Here is a 19,859-nt window from a genome sequence, read left to right as displayed (position 1 = left end):
GTCGGCCGAGGCAGGGAGGCGGTGCCAATGGATCCCAGAGTTCGACTCCCCCGGCTTCAAGTTGGTTGGAAGGGGGGTGCGTCTCTTTTCGCACCATTAATTGTTTTATGGCCTTCCCCACAAGCCGGCGTCCACGGTGCTCCCGCCAGGATCTCAATACGCTGCGCGGCCGTAAAAAGTAATTAGACTGGAGGTTACTGCACCCACACAGCTGAGGAGCACCGGAGGAGTTGTGGTACAAGTGTGGGCGGGACCTTGGAGGTGGTGCTCTGCTGCTGAGAGAGATATTAGTGTGTGTGTGTGTGTGTGTGTGTGTGTGTGTGTGTGTGTGTGTGTGTGTGTGTGTGTGTGTGTGTGTGTGTGTGTGTGTGTGTGTGTGTGTGTGTGTGTGCTCTTGAACCAATGTTACACCTTGATAGTGGAAGTCCTCACTTTTTTAAAGAGGACGTTTGGGGTACGGTCAGCTTTAGGTTGAGTTTTTTGGATAAATTCAGGTGAAGGCTTGGTTAGGCACATAGTTATAATGGATGATGCCCCACATCTTTCCAACTTCTGAATTGGGGAGGGGGGGGGGGGGGGGGGGGGTGGGTAGCATCCAACAGCTTTCTGTAACTGACAACGCATGTGTCGAACGTACGTCTGAAATATGTGAGATGACAATGTCCAAAAACACAGAGCTCTTAGAGACAGATATATACTGTGTATATATCTGTATATAAATATATAGATATATATACGTTTGCCTTTAGGCCTGGTTGGGAAAACCATGCAAACTAGAAACTGAACGGGCTCATAGCATCAAAAATATGAATATGAATATAATATAAGTAATTTAAATGACATAAATCATTACAGACTTAATGACTGCACATCAATCATCGTGACTGTGCCGATATGCACGTGTGCTCATGCCTACTGTGACCTAATAACCTGAACAGGAGGTGTTCATCTACAGCCATGTGTGTGTGTGTGTGGGGTGGGGGGGGGACTGTCACAATGTCAACAGGCGAGCGTCGTCTCCTTCATTAACACCCACTAACATCCACCTCGTCTCATCACCGCTCCTGCTATGAGTCTCCAGCATGGCCCCTCCTCCCTCTGTCTGTCTGTGTCTCACCTTCATTATGACCCGAGAAGAGACGAGCTCAGGGTGTGTCTGCCCCCCCGAACTGACTGCTGGTAAGTGTCTGTGGTTTGGACTTGGGGGGGGGGGTGGGGGGTGGATTTTGTGGGGATCCTGTTTCAGGGACTGCTGCTACTTTTATTTGGCTACTGTGTGAAAAAAGTCGGAGTCCAGTTGTGGTGATTTTCATGCTTTTTGAATTTAAACACAGGGATCACGTGTCTCATGTTTTGTCTCCCGACTCAGTCAAATCCGATTTGGTGAAATACAGTTTCCATTTGTCCAAACAGAGAGGAGCTTCTGTAGGAGACACTCTGTAAGATCCTTCAGTTCAAGCTTAAAGGATGAAACTCACCGTGACTGGATAACAGAAAAGTCCTGTTTATGTTTCATCTGATACATCCTTTGATTTACCACTTCTAAATGTTACTTAAAGTTTGTTTGATTTCAACTTGGCTCGCATCAATGTTTTATTGCTGCATCGTAATTAGAGATTATTACCGTTATTATAAAGCGCAGCGTATAGTGTAGGATGAACTGTGGAGGACCAATTACATGAAATAGACTGATCTGCTTCATGTAAAGTGTCGGCTCCTCCAACATCTCCCATTCAACACATCCATCTTGCATTAGCGCTGCAGGCAGTTCACCGTCATGAATGTTTTGAGTGAACACAGAAGAGGTCTCACTCTTTCTCTCACTCTGGGAGTGTAAAACCTCCAGACGACCCCGGAGCCGAATCGGCGTGTTCTGGAGCCTCAACACTGTGTCTTTTAATTAAAGGGGCTGTTCACCCACATTCTAATGAGAAAACACAATATTTTTCCACTTCCACACAGATATTAAAGAGCAAAATGTCACTATGACCCACTTAAATGTGTTAACCGGTGCTGCCGTCTTGCTGTTTTCAGTCAAACGCCAGCAGCAATGGTCAGGGCGGGTACAGCCAGCCGGGTCGCCACTCGGTGTCGGTCGAGGTTCAGATGCAGCGGCAGCGACAGGAGGAGAGAGACTCGTTCGCCCAGGCACAGCGGCAGTACAGCTCCCTGCCACGGTAAGAGTGACCCTGTCTGTCTGTCTGTCTGTCTGTCTGACTGTCTCTCTGTCTGTCTGTTGGGCATCGTGTGAGATGTGTCCAGGAGGTTGTGACTGTGTTTGCATCTATTCTACATCCTGTAATTTAATGTAATGTACCGTAATGTCTCTCAAGGTGTGTGTGTGTGTGTGTGTGTATGTGTGTGTGTGTGTGTGTGTGCGTGTGCGTGTGTACCCTCACGTTTGTGCACGCCTGTTAGATCGTGTCTGATTCATTGTAATAGCCGTGTTACAGCAATGATAGCAGATTTTATATATAACCTCTGAGTAAGAAAAAAAAAGGTCACAGCTGGTCAGTTTCAGACCACAAACCTACACACACACACACACACACACACACACACACACACACCCTCAGCCTCAGAATGGACGGATCATGTTACCCTATCACACAGATCTGACATGATTGCTTTCCTTAATGTAATTCCCTTTGATCCGCATGATATGACTGCCTGTTGTTCCAGGAAGAGAGTGTGTGTGTGTGTGTGTGTGTGTGTTGTGTGTGTGTGTGTGTGTGTGTGTGTGTGTGTGTGTGTGTGTGTGTGTGAGGAGTAGTGGGTACAGGAAGGGACTTATTGGAGATTTGGGGACATTTCATACGTTAACAGTCAAAAAAACAAGACAAAACCTTAATCTTGGTGCTATTAAATGAGTTTGAAATGAGCTAAAGATGTGTGTTTATGATGCAGAAACACATTTATTGTGTAAAGTATAATAAATCATCAATGTATCATCATTAAGTTAACAAAATGTCAAGTTGTTCAAACCTTTGAAAGACTCTTCTAGGGGGACAATACCATGTTATTATGAGCTGTCAAACAAGATGTCTTCCTAAATGGACAGGGACCATCACCATGACCCAGCCCTCATGGACTTTCAGGCCCAAAGTCCTCATGGAGGGCTGAGGGGTTCTCACACTGTCCAGTCAAAAGAAAAGCTTCAGGGCTCTCTCTGTCTGTCTGACATTTTGAGTCACACAGTTCACAGTCTGAGGGAAATGCCCCAAATTCCTGCTGTGACATTAAATCACGGGTTAACCAGGGGAAGCCATTCAAGTCAGACGTTCACTCAGGCGTCCCTTCGTTTAGAAGAAGTCCGAACCTACATTTTTACATTACATGATTTTTGCGTCATCAAGGTAACATGACACGTCGCCTCAAAGTGCTGCTCCCTTCCTATTTATACCGTGTTGAGCCCTTGCAGCGTCTCCACTCAAGCACTTACCAGGTGACGTCAGTGAGGCCCCCTGGGGGGGGGGGGGGGGGGGGGGGGGTCTTAAGGTCTCAGAGGTCACTCTGGGATCAGGCCCTCGACTGTTTGCTTGCGTGTCACAGGGTTTCATCAAACATTCGGTTGCCATTTGTGAAGCAATTTTAGATGTGGTTTTTTTCAGGAATGATGAAGCTGCAGTGTGAGTGACGTCGGGTCAAGTGTATTTATGCCGGACTAGACCCAGAATCCTTAGACTCATGTGAAGTTCAGAATCTCATGCATGTGAGCCTCAGGTCCAGGTGCGGGAGAGCAGACTGAGTTGGCCTCTTTTTTTGGGCGTTTTTTATTCTTGAATCAGGCAGGATTATTATTCTGTTATTCAGTTATTATGTTTCCCTGAAGCCGTCTGTAATTACTCTCTGGAACTATCAGCCCCACGAGGTCAAAGCAAGCAGACCAGGTGCACATCATCAGCTTGCACTTACCACACATATACAACATTAAACACATTATCTTCTATTACTTCACCAACGTACCCTAATCCACTGTTATCGACATAAATCCCTTCCTTGATAAATATTGCAGGCGGCTTTTGCTGAAAGATTAATGAACTGCCGTCTCGCTCCAGCGGTCAGAGGCAGCATCCTGTGGGCCCCGCGTCCCTTTTTTCGCTTCTCCACTAATTTCCATTAAGAAACTGCTCTGTTTGGATAAAACCCTGCTGCGGTGTCTCGAGAACACCGGCTATTGTTTGACTTACAGCATACCATCGCGTGACATCGCGAGGCCGAGACGGACTAAATGTGGAGCGGCCTCGGATTGGGATTGGCGGAGGGACGGAATCCTTCATGGGAGAGCATGACCAGGGTTGCGAATGGAGCCGTGATTAATGGCCGCGGCGTTCCTTAAAAAAAAGCAGCTTTCGTACTCGATAGAAGGTCAGATCCCTTCTGGGCGAGACCCCGTCCTAAAACCAGGACCTGTAAGTGAAAATAAACCGCTGCCGTTTGAAAGGAAGGGCGGCGGATGAAGTGCTCTTCATATTCATCATCGACGACCGCCACTGATCTCCGAGCCAAAGTAATGCCATCACGGGGCTGACCGAGTGCCGGCTGCAACAGCTGCAGCGGCGTTTGGTCTCACAACCCCCCCCCCCCCCCCCCGTCACTACAACCTCTCAACGAAGCCTCTTTTTTCCCCCCTCTCAATCTCACTCTGTCACCTTTCAACCTCTCTGTTTTATCATCTGTCATGTTTCAAAGTGTGCATGCGTGGAATACACAACCGCATACATCATTCTGTATTTACCGCACATGTACATTCCCCCCCCCCCCCCCCCCTTCCTTGGCACGGTATCTGACAGAGGGAGTTGATCTGGTTTGCATGTCTCAGCTGGGGGGCCAGGACCGGGCTTCGGCCTCTTTGTCAACATATGAAATGAAATCAGACGCCGGGGATGCCTGTCTCTGAAAATTGGAATCACTCGAGCGTGAGCGGGAATAAACCCGGGCTGTATTCTCCTATCTCGCCGATCGAGAAGCGTATCCATTCCCAATTGCGTCCAATCTCTGCTGAATAAAAACAAAGGCTCTTTTCTATTCTCATTAAGGTTTTTTTTTTTCTTTTTTTTCCTCCCCTTCCTACTCAAATCCAAACACGGGAATAATACGATTTCTTCACAGCTGGCTGATAAACCTGCTAATTATGTATGGCTCCAAGTCAAAAAGCCCATTGATGTTTCTGTGTGTCGTCGTCGTCGTCGTCTTCTTCTTCTCTCTCTGCTCTCATTTTTGCCGTGTCCTCGAGATGAATGGGTGGAGCTGTAGTGGCTTGGGACACTCATGCATATCGTATGGACTCTCTCACACACACACACACACACACACACACACACACACACACACACATACAAAAGCAGGGGCTGCCACAAAGAGGCCAGCCAAGCAAAAATGAGAGGCGATGTCACACATCTGGATTTATTTATTTTTTTGCGGTAAAGGGCAGGACATCCCCTCCGAAGCGTGACAACTATCCGTGCCTTTTGAGACAAGTGTCAAGCGTCAAATACCCAATCCCATGTTAAATCCACTGCGGAACAAGATGGTCGCCTCGCTCTTTCTCTTCCACCTGCTGAAGGTCTGCTGCTCCTGTCTGTCAGATCCGATGGTTGTTTCTGTCCGTCTTGAAATGGGCCTAATGGGCTGGAAGGGGACTTTGACATGGTTAGCTATGTTTTTACTGTGGGGGCGGTACTTGCCCAGAGGCAGTTTGTGAGGCTGTAATGGTTCCTCATTTTCATTGAATGTGATGTCTTGGCTACCATGCGACTGACAGTATAACCATGTTTCAGCTAAAGCACAAACACTAGTCCCTCTCCCACCAGGTAATGGCTTTTGAACAAACATTATTGTTGCTGGCTATATTTTTCCCAGCAGACCAGGTCCCAATATGCGACTTAGAGGGTTCAAGTTGTGTGTCATGGAGAAACGTATCGGCGCATTATGTGTGGTTGTTTGAAACTGCATCACCTGATTTATTTATATTTGGTACCAGAAATCACACATGTCCCAAGTCGCTCATATGAAACGTCTCACATGTATGACATTTCGGGTTTTTCTTAATAGGGCGAAACAAATCATCGATGCGTCATGTTCACGGAGCATCTCACCTTTTCCTCTCCTGTTTCCTGTCTCCTCACCAGGCAACCCAGGAAGAACCCCAGCACCATCTCCCAGGACTCGTGGGACAAGGCGTACCCTCCCGGTGAGGTCTTCCAGACGGCCAAGGACAACCCCAGGTACTCGAGCTACCAGGGCTCCAGGAACGGATACCCGGGCGGCGGCGGCGGCGGCGGCTGCGGGGTCAACGCCCGGGTCCTCCTGGAGGCCCAGGAGCTCCTGAGGCAGGAGCAGAGGCGCCGAGAGCAGGAAGCCAAAGGGAAGCTGATGCAGGAGAGCATCGGTAACAGCAGCTACGAGGGGTACCCTACAGCGCGCCTGAAGGACCCGGCCTCCCCCAAGGGTCCGTACCGCCATGACGTGCCGCCGTCGCCTTCGCAGTTAGCGAGGCTCAATAGAATCGGGTCGGAGAAAGGAAGACTTTTTTATTCTTGAGGAGTATTGTTGGACTGATGGATGAAGAGCTGAACGGAGAACTTGTGCCACAGGAGCTAAGGGGATTACCTTGAAGAAACGAGTCAAAGTGGACGCTACGGAGGGGACAACCTAGAGGTCTTATAGCTTAGCGGTGGTCTTAGAGGTAACCAGATGTGAAGTGTGCTCAGTATGTGGGTGTTTGTGTTCAATCCCCCGCCGTGCCGACGACCTACAGTCAGTCGCTCGTCCTCCCACAGACAGGAGACGCTCGGTGTCTTCTCCGACGCTCGCTCGCAGTCGTCCAGGACTCTTGATTCATCGAGATCCGGCGCCGTCACGTGCTGACAATCAACCGGGCCGACCGGCAAGTGAGTGGGCGTTCTTCTGAGCCCATGGGGAGGCGTCACTTTCTGTGTGGGTTTAGTGTGTGGGCGTGTGACAAGGTACATGTTTCACAATCAGGCATTCGTGTCGTGGCTTTAAAATAAAACGTGTCCCGTTGGGTGGGGGGGGGGGGTCTATAGTTAACACTCGACCCCCGCTGACGGCGTTTCTCTGCATTCTGTTTTCTCCTCAGCGATCGCTCTCTCTCTCTCTCTCACTCGAGTACTTCCCCCGGGGAGAAGAGAAAACACGTATGAAATGTATGAAAGAAGCGGGGCACAGTGTGCGTGTTATTAATAAAGAAAAGCCCCCCCCTCATAAATGATTCATATCGTGCGTTATCTCCGTGGAGGAGACCCAGGCAGAGAGGGTAGACGGCTCTGATCCTCTGCCTGGCCCCCCTGCACCGCTCTGGGCTTGACTCGCTGGCCCGCCTGCCTGCCTGCCTGCCTGCCTGTCTGTCTGTCTGTCTGGAGCTCTGGCTCCCATCCTCCTCTCGTTCTCGTCGCCTCTCTGTTCATTACGTTTCTTTCTTCTACCTCAACACCCCCACCTTCATCCTCCTCCTCAGCTCCTCGCTCATCTCCCACCTTCCTCTCATGTCGCCCCTCCCCTTCCCCTCACTCTTCCTCCTGCTCACCACCATCCTCCTCCTCCTCCTCCTCCTCCTCCTCCTCGTCTCCAGAGTCAGACTCTGCTCTGAATTTTTCATCACAAGCCACCTGCTGCCTGCCAGAGCCAAAGAACGCTGCCACCAGAGGAACCGACAGAGGGCCCCGGCTTCTGACATAAAGAGAGGAATAAAAGCACCAAAAAACGAGCCAGAATAGCGATGGGTAGAGAGACAATAAACCTGCCAGTGTGAGATTAGCTGCAGCTTTTCTCCCGGCTTTTTTTTAACAAAAGGCAAAATTGTCCTCATGAGTTAATTGCTTTCAATTGCTGTAATTGCTTTCTGTAATTTTACCTTTTTAAGCATTTAGCTGACAATTTTGAGAAATGTTTCTTAGAACTGCTTTTTTCCCCAAAAAAAGAAAAGAAAAAGGGGGATATTTCTCAGTGTGGTGTGTAAATGATCCAGAGCAAGTTGCCTGGTCTCACTAGAAACAGGCAGTGGTCACACACTCACAGGGCTAGTTAGCCACCGAGAACAATGCTAGCGGTAGTCACAGAAGCTCTCAGTGACAAACTGACATTCAGCTTAACTTCAGTCACTTACCACAATGCAGTCACACAGTTTATTACAGAAGACGTGTTTGGACCATCGGATCCTGTCTTGTGACCGTGGCTCGCATGTGGAGCAGCTGATGTTACCCACAGGAGAAGGTGCAGCTCGACAAAGCAACAATACCTTCCCCCATTTAGGAGATCTTCTGCGTCAAAAGTGAAATTTCATGCAAACGTTCTCACACAGATTTAATTGCCCCTTCAAATTAAATGCTATGGGAATAATAGGACTCAAAACCTGGACAAATTAAACCAAAACTGAAGTGAAGCGACCCATTAAAGCGGTGACATTAGCTATGAATCATGCTAGCCCAGTGACTCGTTGTAGTTATGAGTCGGAAATGAGACCTTGGGCATCGCTGACACATTTAAAAGTGCTGAATTTGAAATTAAGATCATTAATATAGCAGCGAACACTGCTTGCTGTGTAGTTGAGTAATGTCTTGAGAGAACAAAGTCGATCTCAGCGCCCACCCTCCTGTTCCCCCTCAGGCTAGCGCCGTTAGCGCCGAGCCCGTCGCCATGTTGAGAGCCGCGTGGAGGCAATAGATGGTGCTCTGTGTTTCTGTTTTGTGCACCTTTTTTTTTTATAAATCCCTCACACGGCCCGCCCGGCCCACCAGCTGTAATTGTTGCAGTAGGTGGCATCCGATTCTCCCGGTCTGAACCTGCCCCTCTTTGACATCGCTAATGTTTGCGACATGACGGTCTCCGCCTGCAAGCGAAAACAAATGAGATCGAGCCGAGGTCAAACTTAAAGCAAAGGGAAATACAAAAAATATAAATATATATATATATATATATATATATATATATATATATATATATATATATATATATAAAATGGCCATCGCTGAGCTGTGGAAAACAAACAGGCGGTGCATAATTGCCCTTCACTCCTACACTCCCGGTATGCAGAGTGAAGCTGCGTGACATACATTATCTCCCGTTAGTTAAATGGAGGCCCTCGCTGGGAGAGATGCAGGCTGAGTGGGGTGGGGGGGGGGGGTAATAAATGATGACGACAGTAAGAAGATGAAGAAGAAAAAGGCATTATTCCAGTGTGCACACCGTTCACACGACTCTGATTTAAGCTAAAATGTCCCGTCTGCAGTGTGCTTGTACCAGGGTGTAATGACACGAACGCACCACGGCCCCTTGTCCATGTGTGTTTTTAAATCCACGCTGCGGTGGGGCTGATGAAAACTGTTACCAAATAAGATACCGACAACATACCCGTCCTCTGAATGACTCGTCAGTGAAGGTGTTTGGTTGTAGTGGCCAGCACTTCCTGCTGTGAACACATTGAGAAGGATGGATTTGACCTGTGCTCCAGACGTCGTGGACTTTGCTGTCCAGTTACGGGGTCAGAAAAATCGCTAAGTGCCTGATATCATATCACAATATTTTACACAAGAGAGGGACGCGATGTGATTCGACACTACGGCACACAGGCTACAGTGTGTTTTTAAACATTTTTGATATATTGAAACATGTCATTTTTTTGGGGTACTCCTTCCAGAAGCTTTTTTTCTTTGTTTTAATTTTATTTTATTTACAAGAGCCAACACTTTACGAGCGGTTATCAGCGTATTTGTATCCCGTTTGACATTGCCTTCGACCATGCTGTACCATGATGTGTTTTAAAGTATAATAAGAAATGGAAGCTGATGTGCAATTGTTGTCGTTTTTTTTCCAGAAAACTTTTACATGATATATTAATAAGAAATGTATACAGCCACTTTTCCTGTACATATCAAATTTAGAATAAAACGGAAGGCTGTTCTGCATCCTGTTTACAACCTCTGCCTGTTTCTGCCTTTTCTTTTCCTCGGCCCGGCTTTGAACCGGGGTCCACACGAGTCTTTTAATGCAGCGGGAGGGACTCGTTCTGCCGTCAAATGTCAGATCTGTCAGGTCCGCCTGCTGATGTCTTCTTCTGAGGCCGACGGTGACAGAAGAGATTATATATATACACCAAGTGAAACATCATTGGTTCCTGTGGGAGAATCAGATGGGCTGATCAGACCAACATTTTGGCTTCTCTGCAACAACCGTGTCGCTGTGTGTGTGACCGATCTGTCCAACACGCTGAGGTAATCTCCCCTAAACGCCGCTGAGCTTCCTGTTATTAAGTCCAACCGCGTTCCCATTGTCCCTCACAGGGGATCTGTTGAGCGGCTCCCTGCTACTGTTTTTGTTCTGATGGTCAAAGGTGACGTCCTAACCAAACACCATTAATGCTACTTAAGCCAGCCGGCTGTGTGTGTGTGTGTGTGTTGGAGGAAACCGAAAAACTGAGAACAGAGGGAAAAGAGGTGGAAATGGAGAAATCCCTTTTGCCTCATCCGGTGCTTTTATCCTTCGCGACAGTCTGTTCTCTTGATTGACTTCATGGTGTGTGTGTGTGTGTGTGTGTGTGTGTGTGTGTGTGTGTGTGTGTGTGTGTGTGTGTGTGTGTGTGTGTGTGTGTGTGTGTGTGTGTGTGTGTGTGTGTGTGTGTGTGTGTGTGTGTGTGTGTGTGTGTGTGTGTGTGTGTGATATCCAGAGGGAGTTGTACATGCAGAAGATTGTGTCGTCATGCCTTGGTCCTATTCAACCTTCAGAACATTTCCTCTAAGGTGCGCTGAGGAAACACTCGCACACAGAGGCTTACGATAGCGAGGACGTTCGGCTCTCCCAGGCGTGGATTTACAAGAACACAGGATGCCGTTCGGTCCGTCTCTTTACATTTGTATTCAAACGCCGCTGAAATGTGGAACACGCACAGTGCCTCCTTTGTTTAATGCAGTCCATGTGAGACAAACAGGTGTGCCTGGGCTTCCTCTCTCAGGTCTCTTAGCATTTATCTTTATGCTTATTTCAAGGACAGTTGCATGGTAGCGTATATATGAAGTTTTAGGCCCCTCTTTGTTTTAGCATATATGCTAGTCTGCACTACACCAACACACAGACAGACGTGGTCCCCAAAGGGTAACATTGTGATTCCTAATGCTAACATCAGCAGATGTTAACATGCTAACAGGCAAAACTAAGCTGGTGAACGTTATACCTGCTAAACATTAGCATTTTCACCTTGAGCGTGTTTTTTTAGCTCAGTGAAGCCTCTCAGGGCCGTGAGTCTTGTTGCGTGAGTTAATATAATGTGTTCAAAGATGTATTGCATTGCTTCTATTATCAATGATGTTTTCAGTGTGATGATGCATGAAATAATCAGAGCCTACCATGTGTTTGGCGCGATGTCCAAAGTCTGCATGCAGAGGTTTCTTTAATTAAGGAGTTGTTTCTCTTGGCTCCAGCCACATAACCACACTCTTTCCATTAGCTCGCGGAAAACTTCTGATCTCTCGCCAATAAAACCCCTCCGACAGGTGATGCTGCTCGTGTTGCATCACTCTGACGTCCCGTAACATCGGCGAGAGACGGGACCGGCCTAAACATCAGGCTGATGTGTTTTTTCGGCACAAAGGCTTTCATCTCGGCATCACGCTTGTGACGCTCGGCCAGGTTTTTACAATGCCTGAGAAAAATGATGAACAGTCCACATTAATGTGGGGAAAATAAGTCTTGAACACAACTAAATATAAGCAGAAATATCCTTAAAACCTGCAGGTACGGAGTCAAAAGTGCGCCACCAAATTATAATCAATGAACACACACATTAGCCGTCAGCCTTTAAATGATAAAGTTATAATTGAATTTTGATATGTAATTGCAAAACACATTTTTAAATGCTTCTCAATGTTTGTTTTTTTCACTCACTTATACATTTACCTATCGCGTTTGATCTCAAAATTAATTGGTTTTGAATTAGTTTTTGTCGTTTCCATTTTGCCTCAATTTAAAGATGTACCGTCTAAATAAATGAATTCATTCTAAGTCAAAGAGCCGCAGCAGTAGCTCTGATTCACCAGCTGTTATGTCGGTGGCGCCAATCAGAATGTAATGATCATTTAGCTGCATAATCTAAATGCAAATATAATTAATCAATTTACAATTGCTTTTTAAATTCATCAGTTAATTTGATTTCAATTATACAAAAAAAACAAAAAAAACTACTTGCTTCCGTGGCACAGTCCAGGTCTGTAAAGCGCCCTGGACCGGATCTCGCAGTTGCACCTTGACCTGCTAACGACACAGTGACACTACAGTACTACAGGACCAGCCACATCCTGCTCTTGGGGCCAGTAAACTTTACCCTCTGTATGGTTTCTCATTCTCCTTTCAGCAGCTCTGCAACATTTGAATGCGCTTCCACATCACCCCCGGAGCAATGTCACGCATGGTTTCAACCGCGGCCCTTTTTCTGTCAACAGAGAGCCACAACAAGAGTCTGCTAAACCTTTTATTTTACAGCCACCGCCGCCATCCGTGCACCGTGTCACCATTAACGAGGCCTATTATTTTGTGTAATGTCACGCTCACCTCGCACAAAGGGGGGGGGGGGGGGGGGGCGGGTTAAGCTATTGAGCTTACTTGGAGGTCGGATAAGGGCCCGTTAAGAGGTGACACCTGTTTCTGCTCACTTTCTTTTTTTTTTTTTTTATCTATTCGACGTTCATGCACAGATGACACCATCCTTCTGGAATTTGGAGACAAAGCTGGAGAAGTTGCAAAAGCGGGGGAAGACACGGAACCATAAATCGAGATGGGAGACAAAACTAACAGGAGGAAGTTCTCCAGATTTAACCTCCTTTACACCTGTCGGACATCTGGAAAGAGTTTGTTTTTCTTACCGTGGTATCATAAATGCTTTGACCCTCTTACATGCAACGCAGACTCAACAACCTTGTGAACGCATGTTGACATATAGCATGGATCGAATCGAATGTGTTTATTAATACATGTGCAGTTTTTAAGACCTCTGCGAAAGCAGCCATTCGCAGTGCCTCTGCTAAAACAGAATTATCTGTATAGAATGTGAGGAATGTGTTATTGCAGTGAGGAGATTCTTCTGCCCTCTTTATCAGTAGTATGTGTCCAAAACAAACATGTATCAACTCTAGTGCAATTAGCGCATTCTCTAGTTCTTACTTTTGTACTTCTGCTTCCTAGAATTAACCTCCTAATTTTCCTGGAACTGTTGAATATTTTAGATTAGATTTTATTTAGCATGTTTTATCTGTTTTGCAATATGAAACTAAGCTCTTTTAGTTGTCTTGCCTCTCCTGGTGTACAGTAGAGATGTATGTCTCCAGAGAAAGGGAAGCTATTATCAAAGCTGCATCTATGCGAGGGCGCTTCACTGGAGGAGGTATAACTTTTATTTTCTTCTGGACATTCAGGCTGGATCATCGGTCTGCTTAGACGTAGGGGGACATTTGGGGTAATGGCAGCATAAAGCTAAAGGTGAGAGGAAAAAGATGGACGGGAAATGTTTTTTGAAGAGAAACTAAAACTAGCAAAGACTCAACAATACAAAGAGAACAAAAAAAGAAAAGTTCTCAGGGTGGCCAAGCTGCCCGAAAAATAAACACAACCCAGCACTATCCTCAACACAGGAAAACTAAACTCGGCCCAAAAGAAACATTTCTTTATTGAGCAACATTATACTAATAAACTCCCGAAGTCAGAAACCACAGATGTCCCTCTAGCACGTAGCATCACCAGCACAGACGGGGAAACTTCCAGGACCCACCGAATCCGACAAGCATTGACTCCGACAGGATTCTGTCCAACTTCCCTCCGTCAAACGCTCCATGAAATGACTCTAACACGCCCCGCTCTCCTCTGCTTAGCCTAACTTAGCCATGAAACCCCCTTCCTGGATTTCATGCCTCCTGTAGCCGGACAATGAGCTGTCTAATGCTGGCGGGTAGCCTGAGTGGTTCATGTCTGAAGTATCCCGGAGGAACTCTGTGCCATCTGAAAGGAATGACATATGCATGAGTCAGATCCAGGTTGTGCTTTTAGTTGTAGGAAGGCCACAACCCAGGACTAGTTATTTAAAGGAGTGAGACTCCACTTAACTAGCATGGAGCTACTAAAAATTACAACCACAGAAATAGAACAGGAGTAGAACGGACATTGAACTGTTTGTTCTGTGGTTATTGTTAGTTATGGTGACAACACACATCAGTGTAAAGTGTTGTCGCAACGGGCTGGTCTTGCCTTCGCCAAAGCAGTATTAGAGCAGACGCAGCTCCGGAGACGGAAGGCTAGCTAGTTAGCTAGGTAGCTCGTCCTTCTCCAGAGCAGGGGGGTTTGACCCAGCACTTGCCACCAAATGTCTGCCACATTTTCTGTAACAAAGTGCAGCATTAAAGCATGGGGGAATTAGCAAGCTAGCTAACTAGCCAGCTGTCCACAAGTTAGCTAGCTAGCTTGACAATTCCCCTATTCTTTAATGCCACACTGGCTACAGGACATGAGCCAATCGAAGATCTGGCGATAGCAATGTGCTGTCCTACACTGTGACAAGAGTGAGTGGACGAAGCATCAAATTGTTTAATATTAGTCATTTATTCTGGCTCTCTACGCTTCTTAACGTTAGTACTTCACTGCTCGTTTTAGTCGTTACTGCAAAACCTAACCTCAGTGAGTCCTTATCTTAGTTTATAAGGATGTAAGCCCACTACAAGTGTCAACGTGGTAACAGTGCACATCAAAATGGCCGCCACTCTCTCATGATTACAACCATTCAGCTCACATGAGGTGAGATCTCTGATCAACATTACTTACTTTCTTAGCAAGGCACTGTGCTGTCCAGAGGAACATTTCTATTTTCACATTTAATTGTAATTCTTTCTATTTTATTTATGTTTCTTACCTATTTCAGTTCTTTCTTTTATATCTTACTGTGTTTATTGTTTATGCAATTAAACACAAATTCTTCCCTTTGGGAAAACCTACTTGGCAAGATTCAGAGTCTCATAAGAACTGGTTTCTTTTATTTTTTAGACTTTGTTTTAAAACCTCAAAACTACGTTAGAACTTCAACACTGCTGCAAGTGCCTGAAGTGTGCTTCTGTATACAACCCACTCCAATCACTCAAACTCACCACAGCTGCTGTTCTCTGCAAAGGAGGAAAGCCCAACAGGAGGTGAGTGTTTTTTATATTTAAAAGTCAGATTCTGGGTGGAGCAGCAATGCAAGTTCATGTTACTGATCTTAATGACCTCAGTGTATTAGTCAAACATCATGCTGAATCAAAAGCTCAACTCTGGCTCGTGTCTAGCGTGTGCTGCACCAGCTGGAAACTTAAAGTTGAATGATTCTTAAATGCATCTTTGCGTTTCCTTTTTCTAGATAATGATGTTGTTGTTGGTTCGGGCTCCATTGAATGGATGAGATAGCAACTTTGCAATTACACCACCTGAATGATGATCGGGGGGGGGATTTGACTCAATCATTTCAGTCGCTAAGAAGAAGAAATGAATGGTTGTGTGCATTGGAGGCAATAGTGTGGAGAAAGTGTTAGTAGTCAGTGGCAGACGACTACACAGTACGCGCAGCTGTTTTAAGGTGCGTTTTGGTTCTTTTTTGCATGAACTGTTTGGCCATTCTCTACAGTTTCCAGTTGCTTGAGTGCATGAGGTTTGCTGATATTTAAGGTTTGCTGGATCACATTGTTTGGCATAGCTCAAACATCTGTTCTTGTTCAGTATTGCTTTTGATATTTCAGTCGCTTTCTGGTCTGAACTGTTTTTAAAAAACAACGCTGCTTTTTCGTAGACTCGGTCTGAGACCCGAATGTGGCTGGTTGATCGACGGCTCCGTCTCTCTCCGGCTGCTCGGATGACCTCTCGGCCCGCCGCGCTGCCGCTCCTCCAGGTTTACAGCCGAGTCTGACCTCGGGCCGCTCGGTTCGCCTTTCACCTCTCCTGCTGTTTCCTGTCCTAATTTCCGACATCCAGTAAACGGGCAGAAAAATATGGCAAATAAAGGAAACGACCTCGGGGTCCGGGCCGCAGTTTTATTAGACAGAGACAAGTTATGCGGCGGACGGTGGAACCAGATGTTGCGTGATCATAGGGCAGAGGAGGTAGGTGAGCGAAGGGGAAGTAGCACCACCTGTGGAGGGAGGCGCCGCTGTCGGTGACCATCTGGTAGAGGAGGTGAAAGTAATGTGTGTGTGTGTGTGTGTGTGTGTGTGTGTGTGTGTGTGTGTGTGTGTGTGTGTGTGTGTGTGTGTGTGTGTGTGTGTGTGTGTGTGTGTGAGAGAGAGGTAGATTGCTTTCCTTGAGCAGCTGGGCTCTGTAGTTTTATCAAACGGGAGGAAATAGTGCATTTGTTGGGGATTATTTTCGTCAGCGGATTAATAGACATTTGGTGCTCTAGAGAATATTTACAGCAGCAGGATGGAAAAAGTGAGTTGAACTGAAAATCAATCTCTGAACTCATCAGCTATCCGTCTGACAATGGATGAGCCTCGGGGGGGATTTTTCCATTCCTTGGTGCATCGTGTCTTTCAAAGTAAAATAAAGCTGGAAAAAACACAATGACAATCATACAAAACAGTTTCATCCTCTGTCTCAGAATATTATGAATATACAACCTAAACGGACCTTACTTTTGTTAAATATTGCGTGTGTGTGTGTGTGTGTGTGTGTGTGTGTGTGTGTGTGTGTGTGTGTGTGTGTGTGTGTGTGTGTGTGTGTGTGTGTGTGTGTGTGTGTTGAGCATACAAATGTGTTAAAGGGAGACGGTTGGATATATTCAGGAGTTTTGCACAGATGTCATTATTTCTCCTCTTCTTCCCACCAGGTAATGTGAGGTGCTGATAAAAGAGGAGTGATTGATGATTCATCTCTTTTTCTATAACTTGCTTCCAGCGTCACTGGAATGACTCTTGATTTGGGGGGGGGGGTGCAGCGTTGGATGACGAACAGGGTTTTGTGAGACTGTGGTGGGTGGACCTCGAACCCTTTTGGGGGTTCTGGGGGGCACGTTCACCCAGGAGAAAGTGTCTTTATTACCAGTTGAGGCTGGGCCAGACGGGTAACGTCTTTATCCTTTTGTAAGTGTAATGTCAGGCGCCGCAGTGCGACACAGCGAGCCTCCTCTCACAGGTCCACGTTCCTTTGTAGAGCCAGTTCATTCACCACAATAGACTTGTGGATCAACCCCAAGCAGACTGTGATTAATTCTAAGCCACCGGACAAGGTGTCATCCGCTCTCTTTGTCCCATCAGTCACCTGACCCTAGCGGACGTCGATCCACTTCTTCACGTCTCCCTTTTGAACCGGTACGTTTCGGCTCCAGGAGCCTCGCCCGAAACCCAATCAGAACCGGAGCACCCCGGGTTCCACTTCCCTTTTTGTGTCACTGACAGTGAAACGTGTGGATGTAGCGGAGGGCGGGACAGGGAGTGAGTTCTGGTGACGGTGCCGGCGGGGATGAAGATTAATGACACCGCCAGGCCCGTGTCTCCCGTTTAATAATGCTTATTCATCACTGTCGCTGCACGCTGTCGGCCCCGCGCTCAGCAGACGCATACACAAAAATGAGCTAAACACACGTAACTCCACACACACACACACACACACACACACACACACACACACACACACACACACACACACACACACACACACACACACACTTCATAACCAGAAGGAGAGATCATTTATATCCACTTCATATTTGCCACCTACAGTTTATGGAAGTGTGTGTTGGAGAAACCTGTTCCAAAGCGTGTGTGCTCATGAAAGTATAGTCTTCTCTCTGCATTGATCTGGGTTTTGCGTAGATTTGCATACAATTCCACAAAACAAAGCGCATCGCAGGGCCCTGTGAAGCACGTGTAAACATCTTTTATGTGATTTGGGAGCGCGGCGCTCAACCATATTCCTCGCTGAAGAGATTAAAGGAGGCTAGAAATGAAGAGAAAGAAGCGGTGGGGGAAAAAAAAAATTAGGGACCTCTGGCCTTCTGCTACTGTGCGAATGAAAGCCATTTTGTCTTCAGTGCGTCTACTCCCCCTCCTCCTTTCCCTCTCGACGTGTGTGTGTGTGTGTGTGTGTGTGTGTGTGTGTGTGTGTGTGTGTGTGTGTGTGTGTGTGTGTGTGTGTTGCCCTCGTTCTCTACTGGCTTCCACTTTTCTAGCGCAGACATTTCTCTTCCCTAATGGAAAATAAAGACTGGAGAGTGTCCAAGATGGGGGCTCCGAATGAAAAACATGGTGTCAGTGACCTGAGGCCAAACCCTGTCCATCCAGGCCCCAAAGCCTGAATGAGCTCTTCTCCTCTGCTGCCGTCGACGCTGTCACACGGCTCAGAATGTAGATGTTAAGAAGACGTTGGCGTCAAGGGGATTGGAGGGTTTCTCAGGCCTGCATAACACAACTTTTTGAAATTCTTATTCTAAATCTAAGACAAATGCAACTCCTACTTCAAAACCTGACGGGATCTTGCCTCTGCATCTCTGCTGGGATTGGCTCCTGTCATGTTATCTCTTGGAAAAGTAGCTTTTATCAGTTTACCCAAAGTTTTTTTTTGTTTTGTTTGCCACTGTTGAAAGATAGGAGCTGAATACAATTACTGTGGAGCCACAGCGATTTCAATCAATAAAAGTGCTCACTGTTGTAAAAATGTTGTGCTGCAGAGTTGACAGCATGATCGATTCCGAGCTCCCCCCCCCTCCTCCAAGCAAATCTGCAAACTTATCAGCGAGATGACTCCAGAGAGGGTCTTATAGCTATAATCCATCTTTTTAAAGTCATTTGCAAAAATCTGTTATTTGCAGTCAAAGGGAGGCCAAAATATGTCTGCAAAGATGCGGCTGATTTAAAGCAGCTTTATGTGCAGAAATCTTACCTGATTGGATTATTCTCACGGTGTCTTCATATTCTCTGCTATCCTCCCGAACATCTTTGTCCGTCCAGCCTTCAGTGTTTTGGGTTTTTTTTTGCACACCGAGCACGGCTCGCTCGCCCACCGCAACCGCCATTGTCCAGATTTGGCCACCGGTCACGGCGTGTAACGGCTGAGAGGGTTAGCCTGCGCTCAGCCCACACATGCGGCTTATCTCGGACTGCAGGGACCCGGGTGAAACAAAAGACTCAATAAGGGATTTGGCGCTAGCGAGACTGCGGCTAACGATTCTCCCACTAGCATACGCGCTGTTTTTTTTTCCCCAGTTATGGCTTTTTTCAGTCGCACACTGCATGGCTGTGCTTCAGTTGTCCTTGTGTGGCTCCACAGAAGGACATTGTCCCAAATACTGCGGTCCAGTCTGTAGCTTCAAGCTAAACTGTCAGACTTAAGCCCTTTTTTCACCAAAAAAAAAAAGAAAGAGCTTCCTTCGAAACTAAATTTTGAAGTGTGTGTGTGTGTGTGTGTGTGTGTGTGTGTGTGTGTGTGTGTGTGTGTGTGTGTGTGTATAAGAAGATCATTTTTTAGAAGACCAGACTGATCAAACATTTTAGCTACAGCCAGCTGTCAGACAAAGGTGAGAACAAAGAGCCACTGTGGATTAAACAAACCACTCCTGCTGTGGATTTTGTTGATGTTAATGATGTGTGTGTGTGTGTGTGTGTGTGTGTGTGTGTGTGTGTGTGTGTGTGTGAGAGCTGTTATGCATGGTGATTAGAGTTATGATGCAGTGATGATAAAGCAAATCTGCATCAGTTAGCAGTGCATACGTGGGCTTTTTTGGGCCTCTAACCAATTTGCGTTTTTACATATTTTAGGGAGGAGACTCCTAATTTGCGTTGCATTCAGTGTAATTGCGTCGGATTATCCTCTTCACATCACGTGTATTCCAAACCTCTCGTCACACT

The 19,859-nt window shown here is 46.6% G+C and overlaps 1 protein-coding gene across 1 annotated transcript; it reads left to right on the top strand.

Annotated features, from left to right (window-relative positions):
* The first annotated feature begins 1,857 nt into the window (after positions 1-1,857).
* On the top strand, positions 1,858-9,134 carry LOC137888425 (partitioning defective 3 homolog). The gene is made up of 2 exons (XM_068731811.1): positions 1,858-2,177; positions 6,132-9,134. The coding sequence occupies exons 1-2, from the start codon at positions 2,107-2,109 to the stop codon at positions 6,541-6,543; spliced, it is 483 nt and encodes a 160-aa protein (XP_068587912.1). The 5' UTR covers positions 1,858-2,106; the 3' UTR covers positions 6,544-9,134.
* Positions 9,135-19,859: the final 10,725 nt, after the last annotated feature.

The sequence above is a fragment of the Cebidichthys violaceus genome, unplaced genomic scaffold, assembly GCF_023349555.1.
Source record: "Cebidichthys violaceus isolate CVI_PGR_0920_01 unplaced genomic scaffold, fCebVio1.0.p SCAF_539, whole genome shotgun sequence".
Lineage (NCBI taxonomy): Eukaryota > Metazoa > Chordata > Actinopteri > Perciformes > Stichaeidae > Cebidichthys > Cebidichthys violaceus.
Note: the sequence above shows the minus strand (reverse complement) of the source record. Positions and strands in the feature narration are given on the sequence as shown.

What these genes read in the sequence shown, in the direction of transcription:
- LOC137888425 (XM_068731811.1), top strand. Translation starts at nt 2,107, where the DNA reads ATGCAGCGGCAGCGACAGGAGGAGAGAGACTCGTTCGCCCAGGCACAG. An exon ending in CAGTACAGCTCCCTGCCACG is followed by an intron (nt 2,178 to 6,131) that starts GTAAGAGTGACC and finishes TCTCCTCACCAG; the next exon opens with GCAACCCAGGAAGAACCCCA.